This window comes from Lithobates pipiens, unplaced genomic scaffold (assembly GCF_037356315.1).
Source record: "Lithobates pipiens isolate NorthernLeopardFrog02 unplaced genomic scaffold, aLitPip1_a1.2 Scaffold_8, whole genome shotgun sequence".
Lineage (NCBI taxonomy): Eukaryota > Metazoa > Chordata > Amphibia > Anura > Ranidae > Lithobates > Lithobates pipiens.
The window spans coordinates 9,906,550-9,928,345 of record NW_027507903.1 but is presented as its reverse complement, the minus strand read 5'-3'; the positions used below and the strand labels follow the sequence as shown (position 1 = coordinate 9,928,345).

The window sequence follows — 21,796 nt, the reverse complement described above, 5'->3', positions numbered from 1 at the left end:
CCTTCATACCTCCCTACTTACCGTACCTCCTTACCTCCCATACTTCCTTACTTCCCTACCTCCCTACTTGCCGTACCTCCATACCTCCTGTACTTCCTTACCTCTTGTATCACCTTACCTCCCATACCACCATACCTTCCATACTTGCTTACCATTACTGAAGTCCATTAAGATCAATGAACTACTAGAGGACTCACCAGTACACAACACACCCTAAGGAAAGCGAGAACAATTTGTATGCATGTGTACATGCGAATGCGCGTATTTACTATGCAGCCCATCCTCACATTTCTGCCATGAATCTGATGCTCATATATCAGTACTGAGTACAAGAATTCTAAGGCCCCATTTACATCTGCATGTTTCCCAGAACCCACAAAAAAGTGCATCACTCCTGTGGTGCCAATAATTATTAAGTGCACCCCAAATGTGGGAAGCAGATATGTGTTTTGTCACGTACAAAAATGTGCAATAAATGCGCAGTAAAATCTGCTCAAACCAGAACACAGAGAATAATATCAAGAGCTACATTTCCATGTTTCTGTGCACAGGGCAACCCATTGTAATCAATGAGCTGCCCTAAGCATGTCATGCAAAAAAAAAAAAAGCAAAAGAGTGTGTTTCACAAATGCTAGGTGTGAAAGGCAGACCCCATAAGGGGAATGAGCGATCCCGCTATGAAATTTTCCAAGAGCAATTTTGAACTGATTTTGAGTGTCGCATTGGGCCAGCCCATTCACTTGAATGAGCTGTCCTATGGATGTTTGTCACCAGTGGGCCATACGGTGTCCAGGGGCATCGTCCCCCTAATCCATGTGCCCGCCCCTAATCTACATGCAGGGCACTGGACACATGGATTCCAATGGAGTTTTTCAAAAAAAGGTGGGCTCAGGGTGCAGAGCACTGCGCCCTGAGCCCACCCAGTTGGGTGACAATAGTGAAATAATATTCGCTATTGTCTTCCTGATTCTCCTCCTGTCCAATCAGGAAGCAGGTCCTGAGACCCAATTGGCCGAGAGGAGAAGCGATCGTATTGGCTGCCAAGGAGGAGGAGAAGACGCAGGGGAAGCCGCCGAGAAGCCAAGGAGGAGGAGGCGAAGACGTAGGGGAAGCCGCTGTGAAGCCGAGGAGATACTGGGTGAAGCCGATGAGGAAGCGCTGCCCTTGACCTGGATGGGGTAAGTGCTGATGCATGGTGGGCTGGCGAGCGAGCGATGGGGGGTGGGGGGTGGTTGCGACTGACCAACCTACCAACCGGGGGGGGGGGGAGTTGGGGGTTGGCGGTCTGGAGCAACGGCCGCCACTGTTTGTCACCCGAAAAGAAGCTCCTACACCTTTCCAAGTGACAAACTTCACGTGATTTGCCAGTGTTGCCACGCGACAGTCGCGTTGCATTTGGGGTGCCATTAAAAGTCAATGGCACATAAATGGCCATCGCACCTTATAATCGCGAGCACAATTGTGCCGATTCTGCCCACAATTTCAAATTGCGAAGGCTGAATGGAGCTAAGTGAGCATTCTCAGGCTACACACATAGTCCGGCCCATTCATTTCAGTGGGCTGACCTACGCGCAACAAACAAGGCAAAGGCTTTTTGCCGCATTCAGTTTTGCGCATTTTTTTTTACTGCACGTTTTCCGGTGTTTTTTTTTTTTGCATGTTTTTGTATGCAGCAAAATGCACCGCTGGGGTGACATTAGCAATAAACATCACTGCAAACGCGATGTGCATTTTTCAAGCGTTTTATAAAAGCGCGCACAAACGCGCTCTTGTTGCGTGCGTTTACCAAACGCTCAGGTGTGAGTGGAGCCTGAGCGACATTATACTCAGGGCCAAAGGGGATGATTCCCAGGGGGCAGCCGTGTGAAGCAGCAGGAGGGCCTGGCAGGGCGTCCTACGTGAATGGCGGTCCTGGCAGATGGTATGAGCAGAGACTGAGGCCAGGACAGCCATTCCCCGCTCTGGAGACGCTCGCAGCGCGGTGGCATTTGAACTCCGTGGGCAGATCTGGACGCTTTTCTGCAGCTGCAGCATTTTCTGAGCCAACAGCTGAGCTTAGCAAATAAACATGAGTGTCCTGCGCTCCGGACTTGTTAAGATTTAAGAGGAGGGGGCCGAGTCTTTACAAGAACTAATGAGGCCGCAGTCATGGGGGAAACATCGACTCTGAAGGATCATTTATTTTTCAAAAGTGCGCAGAGCAAAAAACAAATAACGGAGCTTGCAATCTAAAAATCGATCAGCGGTGCTGGATGGTGCAGAGGAGCCGCTGATATCAACTTCCTTTTATGTTTTATTCTTTCCCAAGAACAACCAGGGATCCACAATTATAAGTTTACTGCAAGACCCCCCCGCTAAGAGACCGTCTAGGACTTTGGTAGTGCCGGATCGAATGTAGTGTGCATTATAATGATTGAATGTAGTGTGTTATACTGTGCAACTGTGTCAACTGATGTAAGGGGGCATTCTGATGAGGACACCTGATGTAAGGGGGCATTCTGATGGGGACACCTGATGTAAGGGGGAACTCTGACGGGGACACCTGATGTAAAGGGGAACTCTGACGGGGACACCTGATGTAAGGGGGAACTCTGACGGGGACACCTGATGTAAGGGGGAACTCTGATGGGGACACCTGATGTAAGGGGGAACTCTGATGGGGACACCTGATATAAGGGGGAACTCTGATGGGGACACCTGATGTAAGCAGCATTCTGATGGGGACACCTGATGTAAGGGGGGGCACTTTGATGGGGACACCTGATGTAAGGGGGAACTCTGATGGGGACACCTGATGTAAGCAGCATTCTGATGGGGACACCTGATGTAAGGGGGGGCACTTTGATGGGGACACCTGATGTAAGGGGGAACTCTGATGGGGACACCTGATGTAAGGGGGAACTCTGATGGGGACACCTGATGTAAGGGGGGCACTGTGATGGGGACACCTGATGTAAGAGGGAACTCTGATGGGGACACCTGATGTAAGAGGGAACTCTGATGGGCACACCTGATGTAAGGGGGGGCACTTTGATGGGGACACCTGATGTAAGGGGGAACTCTGATGGGGACACCTGATGTAAGGGGGGCACCTTGATGGGAACACCTGATGTAAGAGGGAACTCTGATGGGGAAACCTAATGTGAGGGGGGGGCAGTTTGATGGGGACACCTGATGTAAGGGGGGGGCAGTTTGATGGGGACACCTGATGTAAGAGGGAACTCTGATGGGGACACCTGATGTAAGGGGGGCACTCTGATACACTTAATGTAAGGGGGAACTCTGATGGGGACACCTGATGTAAGGGGGAACTCTGATGGGGTCACCTGATGTAAGAGGCATTCTGATAGGAACACCTGATGTAAGGGAGGGGGGGGGTACTCTGATGGGGACATCTGATGTAAGGGGGAACTCTGATGGGGTCACCTGATGTAAGAGGCATTCTGATAGGAACACCTGATGTAAGGGAGGGGGGGTACTCTGATGGGGACACCTGATGTAAGGGGGGGCACTTTGATGGGGACACCTGATGTAAGAGGGAACTCTGATGAGGACACCTGATGTAAGGTGGGGCACTTTGATACACTTAATGTAAGGGAGAACTCTGATGGGAACACCTGATGTAAGGGGGAACTCTGACGGGGACACCTGATGTAAGGGGTCATTCTGATGAGGACACCTGATGTAAGGGGGAACTCTGACGGGGACACCTGATGCAAGGGGTCATTCTGATGGGGACACCTGATGTAAAGGGGGGGGGCACTCTTATGGGGACACCTGACGTAAGGGGGAGAACTTATAGGGCTTTGATGTAAGGAGTCAGAGGCACTCTGATGGGGAAACCTGGTGTAAGGGGGGAACTGTGAGGGGGACACCTGGTGTAAGGGGGAACTATTACAAAGTGGTTGGGGGGCTATACATTTCCCCTCTAAATTCTTGGCCAATCCTGATCGATGGATAACTTTCTCATAGTGCGCGCTATACTATGTGTATTATAAAAGCAGAAGCCGATGAACAAGGTCTTGATGGGGGGCGCGTTTGTCACAGTTTTGCATTAGTCGTCTATAATTAGAGATTTTCAAGCCTAAATCTTGCCAATTTAAACCCTCTCCGGGAGATCTGTTGTATTACAGATGAGATTATATATCAAACCTTTATCTCCTGAATACAACCTGCTGGAAGAGGAAGTTCAAAATGAAATAAAAGAAAGAAAAGAAAAACCGCTATTGACGGTACAAATCAGACTTCACATGGGTACTAGAATACCACCGTTCCTTCAAAAAAAGTTAAACATGTACAAAATTTATTATAACCCAAAAAAAATAAAAACACACACTATGTAAAAAGACTACTAATAACATAAAGTCTTTATGGACCTTGCTTTGTGCATTTGGTGGAGGGGGGATTATGGTGTGGGGGTTGTTTTGGTTGCTTGGCCCCTTAGTTCCAGTGAAGGGAACTCTGAAGGCGTCAGCATACCAAGACATTTTGGCCAATTTCATGCTCCCAACTTTTTGGGAGAACAGTTTGGGGACGGCCCCTTCCTGTTCCAACATGACTGCACACCAGTGCACAAAGCAAGGTCCATAAAGACATGGATGAGAACATTTGGGGTGGAAGAACTTGACTGTCCTGCACAGAGTCCTGACCTCAACCCAAACATCTTTGGGATGAATTAGAGCGGAGACTGCGAGCCAGGCCTTCTCGTCCAACATCAGTGCCTGACCTCACAAATGTGCTTCTGGAAGAATGGTCAAACATTCCCATAGACACACTCCTAAACCTTGTGGACGGCCTTCCCAAAAGAGTTGAAGCTGTTATAGCTGAAAAACTCAATATTGAACCCTACGGACTAAGACCGGGATGCCATTAAAGTTCATGTGCGTGTAAAGGCAGGTGTCCTAATACTTTTGACAATATAGTATACTGTCTTTTAAATTTTCCTTGGGTTTCTTCTAGGGGTTTATCGATACCGATATAAGTGCCAATACTAAGCATTTGCACAAGTATCGGCACTCATGCAAATGTTTCGATACCTGAAACTGTTACTTACATGCTCAGTTCTTTCAGCTGTCAGCGGGATTCTTCCACTAACAGTTAAAAAAAAAATGTAAAAATTAAAAAAACATGGAAATTTAGCGGTTGTTAAGGAGAGGGGCCACCACGTCCTTAACAACCGATGAATCATTTAGCTGTCAGTGGGGTTCCCCTGTTGACAGCTGAAGTGTAAATGAAGTCCCAGCAATTGGAGCTGTCAAAAAAAAAAAAATAAGCAACCGAGCAATGTTTATCAACAACATTGCTCAGCTGCTGAAACAGAAATCTAAAAAAAATAAGCGTTGTTTCTTTTTGTATCTTTCTGTTTATTCATGAACTTTGATCTGCAGATGAAGTCAGTTTAAAGCAATCTGTTATGTAAAAAAAGTAAATATATATATATATAGCATTATTAAATGTTCCTCTGTTTAACCCCTTATTAACTCTTAATATACTCTAATCAGCCCTAATTAACTCATTATTTTCCTTCCTTCTTAATTATTTTGCTGCTGATTTTGTTTATTGTTTTTATTTTATTTTTATAAACTATTAATAATTAAAAAAAAAAATTGTTTGATTTGTTTGTTAATATTTTGCACCTTTAACATATATTTAGTCATACATTTCACATTAAAAAAGCTCAAAAAAAAGCTCAAATAAATAAATAAATAAATAAATATATATATATATATATATATCTATTCATAGCATTTCAATGCTATGTACCATTGCTGACAACTGAAGTGTAAACAAAGTAGTTGCGGTAGGTATCGGAAATTAGTATCTGCGAGTACTCAAAAAAAAAAAAAGGTACTCGTATTTATTGCAACAAAAATGTTATAAGTATATTCCTAGTTTCTTTCAATGAGAATTTTCACCACATTCACTGAGCTAAGTGCAATTTCCTTTGTAAAGTTAACAGACTATTTGTCTTTAGTAAATCAACCTGAATATATTTTTTAAACACAATAAATGCTTGTACAGTTTTTTTTTTTTTTTTTTTTTTTTTAACCACATCATATGAAGTGATTTTGCTCATCCTCATCTTACTGATAAATCTACAACTACATCAGCCCTGGAATCAAAGTCTAATCCTACCGAGATCAGAGCTGATTACAGAATAGGACTTTTTTTTTGGAGGACCTCTTACCCCGTGCCTGACCCCGACTTCCCATGTCTTCCATGCTCTCAGAGGTGAGAAAGAACATATAAAACAGTGTCAACGAGGTCTAAATATGATAGATAATAATGAGGTCATTGCTGGCTTAGGGAAGTAAAATGGGCCACCAAAAGGTTTTCTATGTCACTGTCATTTCTGGATACAATCCTAGCCATGTGCACGTGACATCATGGAACTGGTATGGAAATAGGGGTTTAGTGCTGGTTATGGTTACTGATGAATTATTATTATTATTATTTTTTTTTTTATAAATTTAATTCTATTGGTTTTGCAAAACAGAAGACAAAAGGGACCAATCACAGATGTAACTAGGACCTTCTGGGCCTCGGTGCAAGAAGTCATGAAGGGTCCCCCCCTGGTCCCCAACTGGGGCCCTTCCCATTGATCACAGGGCATTTTGCTCCCATCGTGGGTCCTGTAGCGGCCCACCTTCCTGCCGTCTTGGAGTCCCCCCACAGTGGCGGAATGCCAAAGCCCAGTCGCAAGTGCAACCATTGTGACCCTGGTAGTTCCATCACTGGTGTCAGCAGTGTTTATTTTTTATTTTTTTTTACTTTTTACCATTTTATTTTATATTATTTTTTAAATTTTATTTTAAATATTTTTTTAGGAACCCTGGTTAGGGTCTTTGGTGAAATATCAGGGGTCTAAACAGACCCCTGATGTCTCATTTTTGAGACAGAGAAGGGGACTGAGGACCGATTCATCAGTCCCTGTCAGGGCTGGGCTCAGCCCTTCTTTCTCTGAGCTGGCTGCTTATCTGTCGGCTAATTGCCAGCTCCCATCTCTCCACAGTTACTCAGCTGTTGATGATATCCTGCTCGTCAGTCCTGCCTACTTAAAGTGGTTGTAAACCCTTAAAAACCACTTTGACCTACAGGTAAGCCTAGATTAAGGCTTATCTGTAGGTCCAAGAAATATCTCCTTAACCACTTGCCGACCAGCGCACGACGATGTACGTCGACAGAATGGCACGGGCAGGCAAATGGGCGTACATGTACGTCCCTTTGAATGAATGAATGAATGAAATACTTATATAGCGCACAATGCGAACTGAATCGCCTCTAGGCGCTGTGGCGAGCTTTGATCATCTGCTAAAAGAGGAAGGTCTTGAGTCTTTTCCTAAAAGCCAGGTGATTTTCTTCCTGGCGGATGTTGATTGGTAGAGCATTCCATAGCCGAGGCCCTTGGACAGCGAATCTCCGATCACCCTTGGATTTATACCGGGCTTTGGGCACGAGGAGGAGGTTTTTGTTGGCTGATCGAAGACTGCGGTTTGGTGTGTAATGATTTATTTTCTCCATTAGGTATTGCGGAGCTTCTCTATGCACGCATTTGTGGGTGAGGCAAAGGGTCTTGAACATGATCCGATTTTTTACGGTTAGCCAATGTAAGCTCCTCAGTGAAGGAGAAATGGATTCCCAGGGTTTTTTTCCTGTTATCAGCCTTGCCGCCGTGTTTTGGATCAGTTGTAATCGCGCAAGTTGATATTGTGGTAATCCTATGTAAAGCGAGTTTGCGTAGTCCAGTCGTGAATTAATGATTGTTCCAACTACCACTGCTTTGTCATTCTTTGGGATAAAAGGGAGGAGTCTGCGAAGCATGCGCAGCAGATGGTGAGATCCACTGACTACAGATCCTATTTGCGCATCCATTGACATTTGTGCGTCTAAAATAACCCAGAGACTCTTCGCTTTGGTCTTTGGGGAGATAGTCTGCCCAAAGACGGTTGGTGGAGACCAGGAGGTTTTGGTTGCGGGCTTATGATTTGGGTGTAAGATAAGAAGCTCTGTCTTTGATTGGTTCAGCTGGAGGGAGTTGATGGTCATCCAATCCTCTATTGATTTGAGGCAGTTTTCAAGTTGTTGTTGGTGATCTTTTTTTCCATTGATCCGGAAATAAAGTTGCGTGTCGTCAGCGTAAGAGTGGAAGCAGAGATCTGAGCATCTGATGATTTGAAGGAGTGGGCGAATGTAAATGTTGAAGAGAACGGGTGACAACGGAGAGCCTTGAGGGACTCCGCAGGTGACTGCCCAAGTTTCGGAGAGGAATTTTCCTAGTTTCACTGTCTGTGACCGATTTCCTAGGAAGGACGCGAACCATTGGAGATCTATGTCTTGGACTCCGGCTACTTCTGTGAGGCGGACGAGTAGAGTATTGTGATCTACTGTATCAAACGCTGCACTTAGGTCTAGCAGTACGAGGAGACACGGCTCTCCGTCATCTGCTGCTTCGAGGGCGTCATCCCAAATCTTGAGGAGAGCCGTTTCTGTTCCATGACCCGGGCGGAAGCCTGATTGCAGCGGGTCCAGGAGTTTGTGAGTATCCAGGTGGAGTTGTAGCTGATGTACTACAGCTTTCTCCATGATCTTAGAAATGGTGTTGAGGCTTGTAATCGGCCTACGGTTGTTTGGATCCTGAGGGTCCAGGTTTGGTTTCTTGAGTAGAGGTTTGACGATGCCTTGTTTGAGGATGCTGGGAACAATCCCTTCGTGGAATGATCGGTTTATGAGGTGGGTTATGGTTGGAGCCACGATGTCGGAGCATTCTTTCAGTAGTTTTGTGGGGATGATGTCAATAGGTGAGGTACTGTCACGCAGTTTATTAATGATGTTTTTTGCGGTGTCTACGGTAATTGGGGATAGTGAAAATTTTGGCGGTTGCGGTATGTTGGTGCGGACATCCTCTTTATGTATTTGCTGTCTGAGGTTGGATGTTTTCTTCTGACAAATTGTTTCCCTGATGGTTTTGACTTTATCGATGAAAAAATCCGACAGTTTGTCACAGTAATCCTGGGATTCGCTTTCTGGGGGTTCTAGGCACACCGGATTCATTGATTGATTAACCAGTTTAAACAGTTCCCGTGGTTGGTTTGCGGCCGTTGAGATTGTATATGAGAAGTGGTCCTTTTTGGCTTTGAAGATTAAATGTGCCGCCCTGCCATCGGGAGCGCGCCACCGGCGGCGCGCTCCCGCGCTGGTCGGGACCTCCGTGAGTCTGGTCGCGGGACCCGCGGACTTGATCGCCGCGGGCATACCCGCGATCGCCTCACGGGGCGGCCGCATGAAGAAATGCCGTTGTAAACAAAATTTCTCCATTCTGCCTAGCAACTAGTGACGCTGATCTCTGCTCCATGTGATTGGAGCAGAGATCAGTGTTCACTAAATGAAAGCCCAACCCCCCCACAGTTAGTAACACGCCCCTAGGAACACTTAACCCCATACACTGCCACCCACTGGTTAACCCCTTCACTGCCAGTGTCATTTACACAGGAATCACTGCATTTATATAGCAGTGAGTATTGTATGAATGACAATGGTCCCAAAAATGTGTCAAAAATGTCCGATGGGTCCCCCACAATGTCGCAGTCACAATAAAAATCGCTGATCGCCGCCATTACTAGTAAAAAAAAAATAATAAAAAATTATTAATAAAAATGCTATAAAACTATCCCTATTTTGTAAACGCTATAACTTTTGCGCAAACCAATCAATAATCGCTTATTGTGATTTTTTTTACCAAAAATATGTAGAAGAATACGTATCGGCCTAAAGTGAGGGAAAAAAATGTTTTTTTTATATATTTTTGGGGGATATTTATTATAACAAAAAGTAAAAAAGAATGCGTTTTTTTCAAAATTGTGGCTCTATTTTTGTTTATAGCGCAAAAAATAAAAACCGCAGGGGTGATCAAATACCACCAAAAGAAAGCTCTATTTGTGGGGAAAAAAAGGACGTCAATTTTGTTTGGGAGCCAAGTCGCACGACCGCGCAATTGTCAGTTAAAGCGACGCAGTGTCGAATCACAAAAAGTGGTCTGGTCTTTGACCAGCAAATTGGTCCGGTCTGAAAGTGGTTAAACTACATGGTTAAGGAGATATTTTACAAAAATAGGGCACCGCTTTCTACGGCGCAATGCGCACCGTAGACAACAGCGCAGGTGCACTGGGCGCGCCGCAAGTGAAGGCAAACATTACGGCTCCCGCGCACATGCGCCAGACTGATGTCATCACTGCTCCGACCACTCACAGAGCCTGAGCAGCAATACCCGGAAGGAAGATAGACGCTTCGTGCTACAGGGGACAGCGGTGACTTCGCTGGCTCCTGTGTCAGGTAAGTGACACATAATGGACTACTATGCAATGCATAGTAGTCCATTATGCTTTATCTCTGCAGGGAAACAAAGAGGAAGTAAACCCATCAGAGTTTACTTCCTCTTTAAGCTGTCCAGTCCAGAGGTTCTCTGCCTTCGCCTTGGTCAACATCACAGAAACATTCTCCTGCGATCCTGTTCAAGACTTGCTTTGATGACATCTCTTCTGTCTCCAGATCCTGCTTGCTGTTCCACTACATTGATCCCTGACTTCTGGCTTGGCTGACTATCCATTCCGGTTACTGAACTTTGATTATGTTTTGACTACATCTGTTCTTTTTTTCTTTTATTATTAAACAGGTGTTATGTAACTAAACTTCTGTCTTGGCCTGATTCATGGTTTCTGACAGTCCCTTTCTTTGCAGCCTCAGCTGCACAGAAGGAATGAACAGGAAGAGCTCTGTGCAGAGCTTCCCGTTGATTCATAAACTGAGGCATAGTAAAAAAAAAAAAAAAATCCACACAGTGATCGGTACTGATCACTGACTATCCGTTAAGACAAGGAAGGGGCCAGTAAATTATACATTTACCGCCTCCTTTCTCGCCCTAAACAGACCCCTGATGTCTCATTTTTTTAGACCGAGAAGGGGATTGAGGACCGATTCATCAGTCCCTTTCTTTGCAGACTCAGCTGCACAGAAAGAATGAACAGGAAGAGCTCTGTACATCCTGTTCATTCATAAACTGAGGCATAGTAAAAAAAAAAAAAAAAAAAAAACAGTTAGTGGTTGGTACTGATCACTGACTATCCATTAAGACAAGGAAGGGGCCAGTAAATTATACATTTACCGCCTCCTTTCTCACTGTCCCTCCTGATAGATGCCCTGCAGCAGCAAGCGGGAGGGGGGAAACCCCCGGCAGCGCTGCAGGGGGGAGGGGCGCAGTAGCACAGGGATAGGGAGGCGGCTGGACCAGCATGTGGAAGAATCAGTTCTCTCCTGCAGCTAAGACTGGGATGCCATTAAAGTTCATGTGCATGTAAAGGCAGGTGTCCCAATACTTGTGACAATATAGTGTATGTTGTCCCTGGAGTTAAGCTTAAAACCCGTCCCCTGCAGGAGTTGCGTTAACTTCTTCTCACTTAGAAAATCAATACGTATCGTATCGCTTAATTTCACATATGACTGTAATGTTATGCTTCCCTGTATAAAAGGTTACCGATTCTCAGCCCGTAAACACGCATGCCTCTAGTCTAGGACCTCCGTTTGAAGCCCAAGGCACACTTTCCTACACAACTCAATGTAATTATAAAGAAATATTAAGACATAAACACTTGAAACAAAGATATATAAGGCTCAAGGCTCCAATTGACTCCCCCAGAGACCGGACTAGGCCCGGCTATTGGACTTTGGTTAAATAAAGGCGTGCAAAGAACAATGGCCATGTGCAAAGCGCAGCAGCCCAGGAAAAAACGATTAATTCCCCTCCGCTGAACTCGGATTAATAAATGTTGATTGGTTGCTACAGGTTACTGCCATTTCCTTTTTTTTTTTTTTTTTTTTTTAAAGCCCAACTGAATTCTTGACCCTGTTCCTACCGTGTATCCTGGAGCGCAGAGGCACCTCCCGGTCACGCCGTCGCAGTCGGCCCCGTTGAAGCAAGCACACAGCTGCTGGCAGCCCTCTCCGTAGAAGCCGGGGCGGCAGGGTTCCTCGCAGTAGAGGCCGCTCCAACCTGCCCTGCAGGTGCACTCCCCAGACAGAGGGTGGCAGCTGTGAGAGAAGAGAGAAAAGAGAGAGACAGAGAAAGACTTGTCAGTATGGAACGGTGGGGTGCGCTGGAGCACTAATTAAAGCCATACATCGTGGTGTCAGCGGCCAGCAAGGCTGGGACCCTACTTCCTGCAATTCATTCACCCGCAGTAGCCCTGCAGTTCATTCATCTGCCGTAACCTGGCTCCTCGGGGAGAAAAATCTATTATTTAAATGTGCGAAGAAGGAGGGAGAGAGAGAGATTATTTTGCAAACAAAGGAAATAGGAAGGAAAACTGCGGCTCAGATAAGAGGCGTAATCCTACCGAGACTTCGATTCCGGATCAGACTGAAAACTTTCAGGGATTCTGAAGCATTGCATATTGATGGGCAGCATCTGTTCAGATCAGAGGGGCTCCAAACTTTTCCATACAAGGGCCACACTCTATATTTTACAAATATTTGCGGCCCGAAAAAAAAAAAATGTATTCATTTTATTAGCATCTTTTTTTGTAACCAGCATGATTTGATTAAGAAGAGAATAAAATAAAGTCGCCACCCCCCCCCATCATTGCCCATCAGAGACCCCCCTTACATCAATGTCTCCATTAGTCTCCCCTTACATCAATACCCCCCTTTACAAAGGATTGCCCATCTGAACTCCCCCTTACATCAGGTGTCCCCAGAGTTTCCCCCTTACATCAGGTGTCCCCACCAGCATTCCCCCCTACATAAGTGTCCCCATCAGAGTTTCCCCCTTACATCAGTGCCCATCAGAGACTCCCCTTTCATCAATGTCTCCATTAGTCCCCCCTTACATCAATACCCCCCTTTACAAAGGATTGCCCATCTGAACTCCCCCTTACATCAGGTGTCCCCAGAGTTTCCCCCTTACATCAGGTGTCCCCAGAGTTTCCCCCTTACATCAGTGTCCCCACCAGCATTCCCCCCTACATAAGTGTCCCCATCAGAGTTTCCCCCTTACATCAGTGCCCATCAGAGACTTCCCTTTCATCAATGTCTCCATTAGTCCCCCCCTTACATCAATACCACCTTTTACAAAGGATTCCCCATCAGAACTCCCCCTTAAATCAGGTGTCCCTAGAGTTCCCCCCATACATCAGGTGTCCCCAGAGTTTCCCCCTTACATCAGTGTCCCCACCAGCATTCCCCCCTACATAAGTGTCCCCCATCAGAGTTTCCCCCTTACATCAGTGCCCATCAGAGACTCCCCTTACATCAATGTCTCCATTAGTCCCCCCTTACATCAATACCCCCCTTTACAAACGACTCCCCATCAGAACTCCCCCTTACATCAGATGTCCCCAGAGTTTTCCCCTTACATCAGTGTCCCCATCAGAGTTCCCCCTTAAGAAAAATAAAAGATGATACTGCGTCACTGAGTATATGAAAAAGTGCAATTATGGTTTAGAGGGGAGAAACTGCCTCTACAATTTACTTCTACCCACAGGTAGAGTAAGAGAAATGAGAAAAAGAAAAAGTGTAGGAATGGCGCTAACCCTCTGACCCAATGGAAGAAAAAATATGATATGTTGATATATAATATGCTTACAAAGTGCTGCTACATAAAAAGTTCTGTGTGAAGTCGGCCTATAAAATCCAAAAAGAAAACTAGAAAAAAATACCACAAATAAATGGATTTCCATGTTGGACCCTCTGTCTGGTGTTTGACAGAAGTTTTGGCCGAAGAAAGTGGTCAAGGTGAAAAATGAATATGATTATGAGTATGCTTGTTCACTCCTACTATGATCAAAAGAAATATGGTAAAATATGGGTGAATGGAAAGAAAAATGAATGAAAATGTGTTGGACCCTCTGTGTCGTAGATATATGTGGCCCAAAAAATCAAAATCAAAAATGTTAAAAGAAAAATATTAGAAGAAATATTACGAAAGAGTGATTGAAAAAGTCCAGAATCTGCTGTTGATTGGTGAAAAAGTCTGGTGATACTATTTATAGTATTTTTTTTCGCCTACACCTGTGTTAGACCCTCAGTGATAAACCTAATTCTAATTAGCCAACTATAAAAAACAAAGTGATGAGGTGTAGATGTTATTTATTTAATTTATTTCACCAGTCAATTGATTAGGGGGGTCTAACACATTTTAACACATCACATAAGTAATTGTTAAATCTTTTCTTCTATTTTTCCCCTTAACACTTTAGGGATAACATAGTTTCTACACCTTATCACTTTGTTTTTTAACAAAGACTAATTAGAATTAGGTTTATCACTGAGGGTCTAACACAGGTGTAGGCAAAAAATACTATAAATAGTATCACCAGACTTTTTCACCAATCAGCAGCAGATCCTGGACTTTTTCAATCACTCTTTTGTAATATTTCTTCTAATATGCTGCTGGTTGTTAAGGAGCGGGGCAGAGAAGGCAGCTGCCGTGTCCTTAACAACGGATGAGTCATCAGCTGTCAGCGGGCTTCCCTGCTGACAACTGAATGTAAAAAAAAACATTTGCCGGTAAAAAAAAAAAGTGAAATAAAACGTTGCAGGGATTTTAAGGGGAACTCCCTGACAAAATGTAAAAAAAAAAAAAAATGGCGTGAGATCCCCCACAAAATCCATACCATATGGCCCGCACCCCTCCTGAACCATACCAGGCCACATGCCCTCAACATGGGGGGTGCTTTGGGGCAGGGGAGTCTCTGCCCCCCACCCCAAAGCAAGCTGTCCCCATGGTGATGGGATTAAGGGCCTCTTCCCCACAACCCTGGGTGTGGGGGTCTCTGGGAGCGGGGGGCATATCGGAATATGGAAGCCCCCTTTAACAAAGAGGCCCATAGATCATGCCCCCAGTGGTCAAGTCCTGGGAAAAAAAGGAAAGGAACTCACCCAAGATCCCCCACCCCCCACCTCAAAAATACAAAATGTGTGTATATCGCCTTTACATCAGGGTCCGCAGAGTTCCCCCTTGCAGTGTAAGGGGGAATCCTGCAGACTCTTATGTAAAGGGCAATGCCGGGAACTCTGCCCCCTTCACTCTGCCCCCTAGTGTTCTCTGTATCCTTCACTCCGTCCCCCCCCCCGTAATGTCCTCTGTGCCCTTCACGCCCCCCCCAGTAACATCCCTTCACTCCCGCTCCCAGTTATGTCCTTTGCCCCCTTCACCCCCCCAGTAATGTCCTCTGCCCCCCTTCACCCCCCCCCCCCAGTAATTTCCAGTTCCTGGACGAGTGGGGGCTGGTGAGATCTCAACTAACCTGTCAGCGAGGTGATGAGCTGACAGCGGTGTGGTGCTGTTCCTTCGTTGACCATGAGGTGTCAGCGGTGGCCCCGTAGAGCGGAGGCTAGGTGGTATCGGTAGTAGTGGAGATGTGTGCGGCAGCGGGGTGAAGGAGGAGGAATTGGGAAGGAGAGTGGAATGGGGCACACCTGTGACATCACACACCAGGCATGCCGATCCTACGACGTTTGCCATTACACCAGGACACTCACAGCCGGTGTTTGGGACTCAGGAGTTTTAGTTTCCTCCTGCGTTGCTCACTTCTCTCCATTCTCCACCCACCGCCATCAGGAACTTGAGCGTGGTCCGGACTACAACTCCCAGAATGCAGCGCAGCAGATTGCCCTCCCAGCTCAGCCCGCCGCTGTTCAAAGGCCAGTCCTGCTAAAGGGAACTGAGTTCCTGCTATGGAAAAAGTACAGGAACTCCGTTCCCATGCGTTCCCGCTGGACTTGAGCCCTGCATGCCCCCCCCCCCCCCATGTGAAAGAGTAGGAGATACATTGTACGCCTACTCATTCACCAAAAAAAAGTGTCAAAAGGAAATAAAACCCCACACACAGTTTTTGACAATTCCTTTATTAAAAATAAAAAACAATGTCCTCCGATGTAGATCAATCATCAGTCATGAAGCCCGCTGCACTGCCAGACCCCCCCCCCCAAAAAAAAGAAGAAGCTCCGCCTACAACAGCCATCTGCCTGCTCCGCAATGTGACAGTTCTTAAATAGGCAAGGGATGGGGCCACCCAGTGACGTCCCCTAGTGGCACCGCCCCTTGTGATGTCACCGGCCCAGCATGCACCAGTCAGTGACGTCACAGGGGCGGTGCCACCAGGTGACATCGACAGGTGGATCCGCCCCTCACCTATTTAAGAACTTCACATGGTGGAGCAGGCAGACAGCGGTAGCCTTCTTTACAGGCTTTTTTTTGGGGGTCCAGAGGTGCGGCGGACGTCAATGGATCTACATCGGGGGACATTGTTTTTTTATTTTTAATAAAAGAATTGTAAAAACTGTGTATGTTTTTTATTTCTTTTTTGACACTTTTTTTGGGTGAATGTGTAGGGGTACAATGTTGAGGGCATGTGGCCTAGTATGTTTTAGAAGGGGAGGGCACTCACTCCTCCTCCCCTTTACTTGCCTGCCAGGCTGCATGCTCAGCTGAGGGTCTGGTATGGGTTTTGGGGGTGACCACACACCTTTTTATTTATATTTTGGCACGGGGTTCAGCTTAAAATCCATACTTGACCCAAGGGGCCTGGTATGGAATGGTGGGAGGGGGGTTCACACCATTTGTTCACATTTTTGTATTGCCGGAGTAATTTATTATTATTTTTTCATTCAGCGAGTTTGGTGGAGGCGCTTCACAAACCCTCTACAGCCACCCAGATCACTTTTACACTTTTAATTGAAAGCTGGGAGCCGGATGAACAAATCAGTACCAAACTCAAGGATCCTGCGGCAGCTGCGAGCTTGTCTAAACCCCTGGAATACCAGGACGTTTATAAACGTACCTTGGTTGTCCAAAGACATTTAATTTTTCAATAAATCGACTACAATCAATGGAAATCTGATGGATGCTCTGGGTTGTTAGCAGGGCAGGTTTTTAAGGCAGGTCAAAAGGGGCAGCTGCCCTGGACCCTGTCATTGTTGTGGGGGCCCAAAGCAGCTGCCTCATACTTGCCATCTATCCTGGTTTAAAGTCCTTCGCCACTTGAGGTTTTAATCCTGTGCTGTGTCCCGATATCTCAGTGTGAAGTGCTGCTACTAATGCTGCTCAGCTCTGCCCTATTGTTGTGTACAGATGACTCACCTTCAGACCCTGTGTTTACATTTAAATCACCGGCACTCATATGTAAATAGTGGCGGCATTCATATATAATAGCGGCGGCCGGTTGCATTGATATGTATATCATACCCCTCTGAGGTCATATCCACAGTAATCTCTAGCAACCAATCAACAAGCAGAAATCATGTGCTGTAACCTCTAGCAACTAACCAGTGAGCTGTAATGTGTGCTGTAACCTCTAGCAACCAGTCAGTGAGCGGTAATGGTACTGTATCCTCTGGCAACCAATCGCAATAGCTGCCTAATCTGATTCAGTAAACTGATTTTGAGTCTAGCTGCTATTTATTGTATGTCTCAGAGCAGGTGGAGAGCAAAACCGCATGGGGGGGGGACCCAAGAAAAGTTTTGCCCAGGGTCCAATCAATATTAAAGATGGCCTCTCTACGTTGTCCTATTAATAAGGGCGTTTGTGTCTGAAAATGGTAACCTTCCTCTATTTTTTAGCATCAATTCTCCATGTCATGTATATTCTGGTTATGCCGCGTACACACGAGCGGACTGTATGGCGTACTTAGTCCGTCATACAATCCGACGGACAGTCCGTCATACTTTCCACTGAACGGACTTGACCACACACGGATACCCAAACAGTCCTTCGAAAGCTTGCGTGATGACGTGTACAGCACGTACGACGGGACTAGAAATAGGAAGTCCAATACACAGCAATGCACCCTTCCGCCGTGTAAATCTTTTCTGGGCATGCGTCATTCTTAGTCCGTCCGACTAGCATAATGACGAGCGGATTGTCCGCTGAAACCAAAGTATGACGGACAGAATTTCGAAAAATCCGAAATTCTTAGTACTCCGGACTGCACGCTGAAAAAGTCCGCTGAAGCCCACACACGAGCGGACTGTCCTCTGAAATGTGTTTCGACGGACTAAGTACGCCATACAGTCCGCCCGTGTGTACGCAGCATTAGATACATTACATGGCAGAGTGTATCTAATGGTATGTGAGTGTGGAGAACCTTCCTTCAGTTACAGCAGCATTGTAAAGGAAATCCTATATGTACACCCGGAGTCAACCGCGACATTATCTACTAGCGTCATGCCGCATACACACGACTGGACTTTCCGGCAGACTAGGTCTGACGGAATCAGTACGTTGGACAACCCGATCGTGTGTGGTCTAATTCGATCGTTTTTTGTAAAAAAAAACCAAAAAAAAAACCGACGGACCTAGAAATAGAACATGTTTCAAATCTGTCCGAGAGACTCAATTCCTATCGGGAAAACGGTTCGTCTGTGTGCTGGTCCGACGGACCAAATACAACGCAAGGGAAGCTATTGGCTACTGGCTATTGAAGTTCCTTTTTTAGTCCCGTCGTACGTCATCACGTTCAAAACAAACAGACTTTCGAACGGACTTAGTCCGATCGTGTGTAGCCAAGTCCGTTCGTTCGGAAAGTCAGACGGACCTCTGCCGAAAGTCCATCGGGAAGACCGTCTGACCTGGTCTGCTGGAAAGTCCGGTCGTGTGTACACGGCATCAGAGGTTCTGAAATACCCATAGCCAAAGCCAATTTCAAAACAGCTGAGCTAGGCAGATCCGGAGAAATTCATACAACCCTCTCCGGCCAAAATAACTTCCCATCCACCCACCATACTGAAATATAAAAACACCTTTTCGTGTTTTCTTGGATTTTTGGGAAATGTATATAGTGTCACATTGGTGTCTAAAATCGAATGGTACGTCATTTATATCTCGCTGTTGAGTATTTCTTCAGTGGATAATTTCTTTTAAAAGCGGAACTCCGTGGAGATGAATAGGACTTGGGTACCTGAATAGGACTTGGTATTAGTCTCTCGTAATCCCTCAGAATGGGGGAAGGAAAAAGCAGCACAAGAAGGTCTCTGAAAAGCGATCCACGGTGGATCAGAGGCATTTGACGGGGTCGGCTCAGAAGTGATCTATTACCTCCATAATGCCTATGTTAACCATCGAAAGCCTCCGGTGCTGCAATTTGCACGCCTGAGAGATCACATCAGTCAGAAGATGAGGACTACACTCCTTAGCGTGCTCAACCTTGGTGACAGATTGGTGCTCACAGTGAAAATAGTAGATGGTTCCAGATAAACCATAGTAGAATGATGAGACGTCACCAGCACTCTGTTGCAATCATATACACTTTGTCACTACGTTGTTTTGACCCTGCATGGCCCCAAATCATGGGCCTTCTTGACTAATGTGCATTGCCCTGAAAAAAGTGTATACGATTGCAAAGTAGTGCTGGTGATGCCTCCTCATTCTACTGCAGCCAGGGGCGGATTGACCATTCGGCCCCTCGGGCACTGCCCGGGGGCCCTGGGCCACTAGGGGGCCCCATCAGGGTTGCCAGCCTCAGTAAAACCAGGGACAGTATGTAAAAATCTGTGTTTTTTTTACATCTGTCTCTGAAATGTCCCTTATCGACATACTTTTGGTCTAAAAATCCAGAGATTATAGCTTCCCCACCTCTCCAGTACCTTCTCAGCCAATAGAAACATGTCTATGTATACTGTGTGTACATGTATGTGTATACTGTGTGTAGATGTATGCGTATACTGTGTGTACATGTATGTGTATACTGTGTGTGTGTGTGTATACTGTGTGGCCCCATAATCTCTGATTGTCTGGGGGCCCCATACTCTCCTACTGCCTGGGGGCCCCATGAGTTGTCAGTCTGCCCCTGACTGCAGCTGTATGCCTAACACGCTGTTGTAGCGCAGTTGCAGCACCATTCACTTCAATGTATAGTAAGGTCAAGCTACTCAGTACCATCTATAAAATGCAAGTCTTTATTGGCTACACAATGGAACACAACTGTAACAACCGTTTGGGCTATAGTAGCCTCCTCCCGAAAAGCGTTAGCTTGTTACAGATGTGTTCCATTATGTAGCCAGTAAAGACTTGCATTTTATGGTTGGTATCAAGTAGCTGGCTTGACTTTACTACAAGTGCTACTATTGGAGTGTGGAGGCACCTAAGCCAGAGCACTGGTTCTCGGACACAAGAAACAGTTTTTGTGGTTGAGCGTGGGTATTGTTTTCTTTCTACATTTACTTGAATGGGTTGAGTTTGGTGGTGGTACCGCATGCCAAGTGCAACCTGTTTTTACCAATTTTGCCTCGCCAAGGCAGTGTGTACAAGGCCTGTGTTTACTGGCCTACATGTGGAGCATGGCCACAGAATTTCTTCTACCCCACAATAGCTACATGCCCACATGACATTCTTAAAACCATGCCCCCCCTGCAAAGAGGATTATGAGTCTCCAATAGGCCTTTGGAGTCTATGAAGATGCTGCTGCCAGATTCATACACCTTAGCCACTAGTGATGAGCTAAAGTTCAGGCTGGGGGGAGGGAAAGGCGGAGAGGGTGGCAGATGCTGAGCAGTTGGTAATGGTGTTGAGCTAAGGTTCGGGCCTGGTTGAGGGATTGGCAGAGATGGGTGGTATATGCTGAGCAGTTTGTAATAGTGTTGAGCTAAGGTTCGGGACAAGTTGAGAGATTTGCCTGAGATGTGTGGTAGATGCTTAGAAGTTGGTAACAGTGTTGAGCTAAGATTCAGGACAGGTTTAAGGATTGACTGAAATCGGTGGTAGATGCTAAGCAGTTGGTAATAATGTTGAGCTAAGATTCAGGCCAAGTTGATGGATTGGCCAAGATGGGTGGTAGATGCTAAGCCGTTGGTAATAGTGTTGAGTTAATGTTCAGGCCAGCTAGACAAATTGGCCGAGATGGGTAGTAGATGCTGAGCAGTTGGTAATAGTGTTGAGCTAAGGTTCAGGCCAAGCTGACGGATTGGCCGAGAGGGTTGGTAAATGCTGATCAGTTGGTAATATGGTTGAGCCAAAGGTCAGGCCAGATTGAGGGATTGACAGAAAGGGGTGGTACATACTGAGCAATTGGTAATAGTGTTGAGCTACACCTGCAGGAAGCATTCACATGGCAGCGGGCCACTTGTTTATTCAGCTGTATCCAGGGAATTCCCAACCACCTAGCCACACATAAAAAGGGGGGGGGGGGGGGTGGTGGTGACATCATTGACCTAATCTGGGCACCTGGCCAGATTTGGCCAACGACATTGTCCGGTATAGCCATGTGTCAACTGACTGGGCTGGCGACTTACTATCATTTGACAGTTTCCTGCGAGCTTGGCCCGAACCTTAACTCATCCCTATTACCAACCAACCCAGCATCTGCCACCCCCAATCTTTCAATCCCTTCGATGTCTTTCAGTCGCTCAGTTAATACATTTCAAAATATAAACGACATAAAAAGGACCCTTCCCAGAGCTACATCCCCAACCTCATCTCGAAATATCAACTGGAAATTTCTCTTTGCCCCTCCCAAGGCCTCCTAATCTCTAGGTCCTTTGTTACCTCCTCCCATGCTTGTCTCCAGGAGCCTCTCCCTCTGGAACTCTTTACCCAAATCTGACCAGCTACTGTTAGCCCTTGTACACACGGTCGGACATTCCGACAACCAAATCCGTCGGATTTTGTCCGAAACTGTCGCATACACACGGTCGGACAAAGTTGTCGGAAAATCCGATTGTTCAGAACGTGATGATGTTATTTCGTCACGACGGGACTACGTTCAGGCTAGTAGCCAATAGCTTTGGTGTAGGAATTTGATCTGAGCATGC

The 21,796-nt window shown here is 46.1% G+C and overlaps 1 protein-coding gene across 4 annotated transcripts in view; it reads right to left on the bottom strand.

The window, feature by feature from the left end:
- LOC143962650 (multiple epidermal growth factor-like domains protein 11) overlaps positions 1 to 21,796 on the bottom strand; it is a 981,904-nt gene that overhangs the window by 294,054 nt on the left and 666,054 nt on the right. For all 4 annotated transcript variants that reach the window (XM_077471986.1, XM_077471983.1, XM_077471984.1 and 1 more), the window contains one exon: positions 11,907 to 12,081. In XM_077471986.1, coding sequence (XP_077328112.1) covers positions 11,907 to 12,081 — 175 coding nt within the window. The remainder of the gene's footprint in view (positions 1 to 11,906; positions 12,082 to 21,796) is intronic.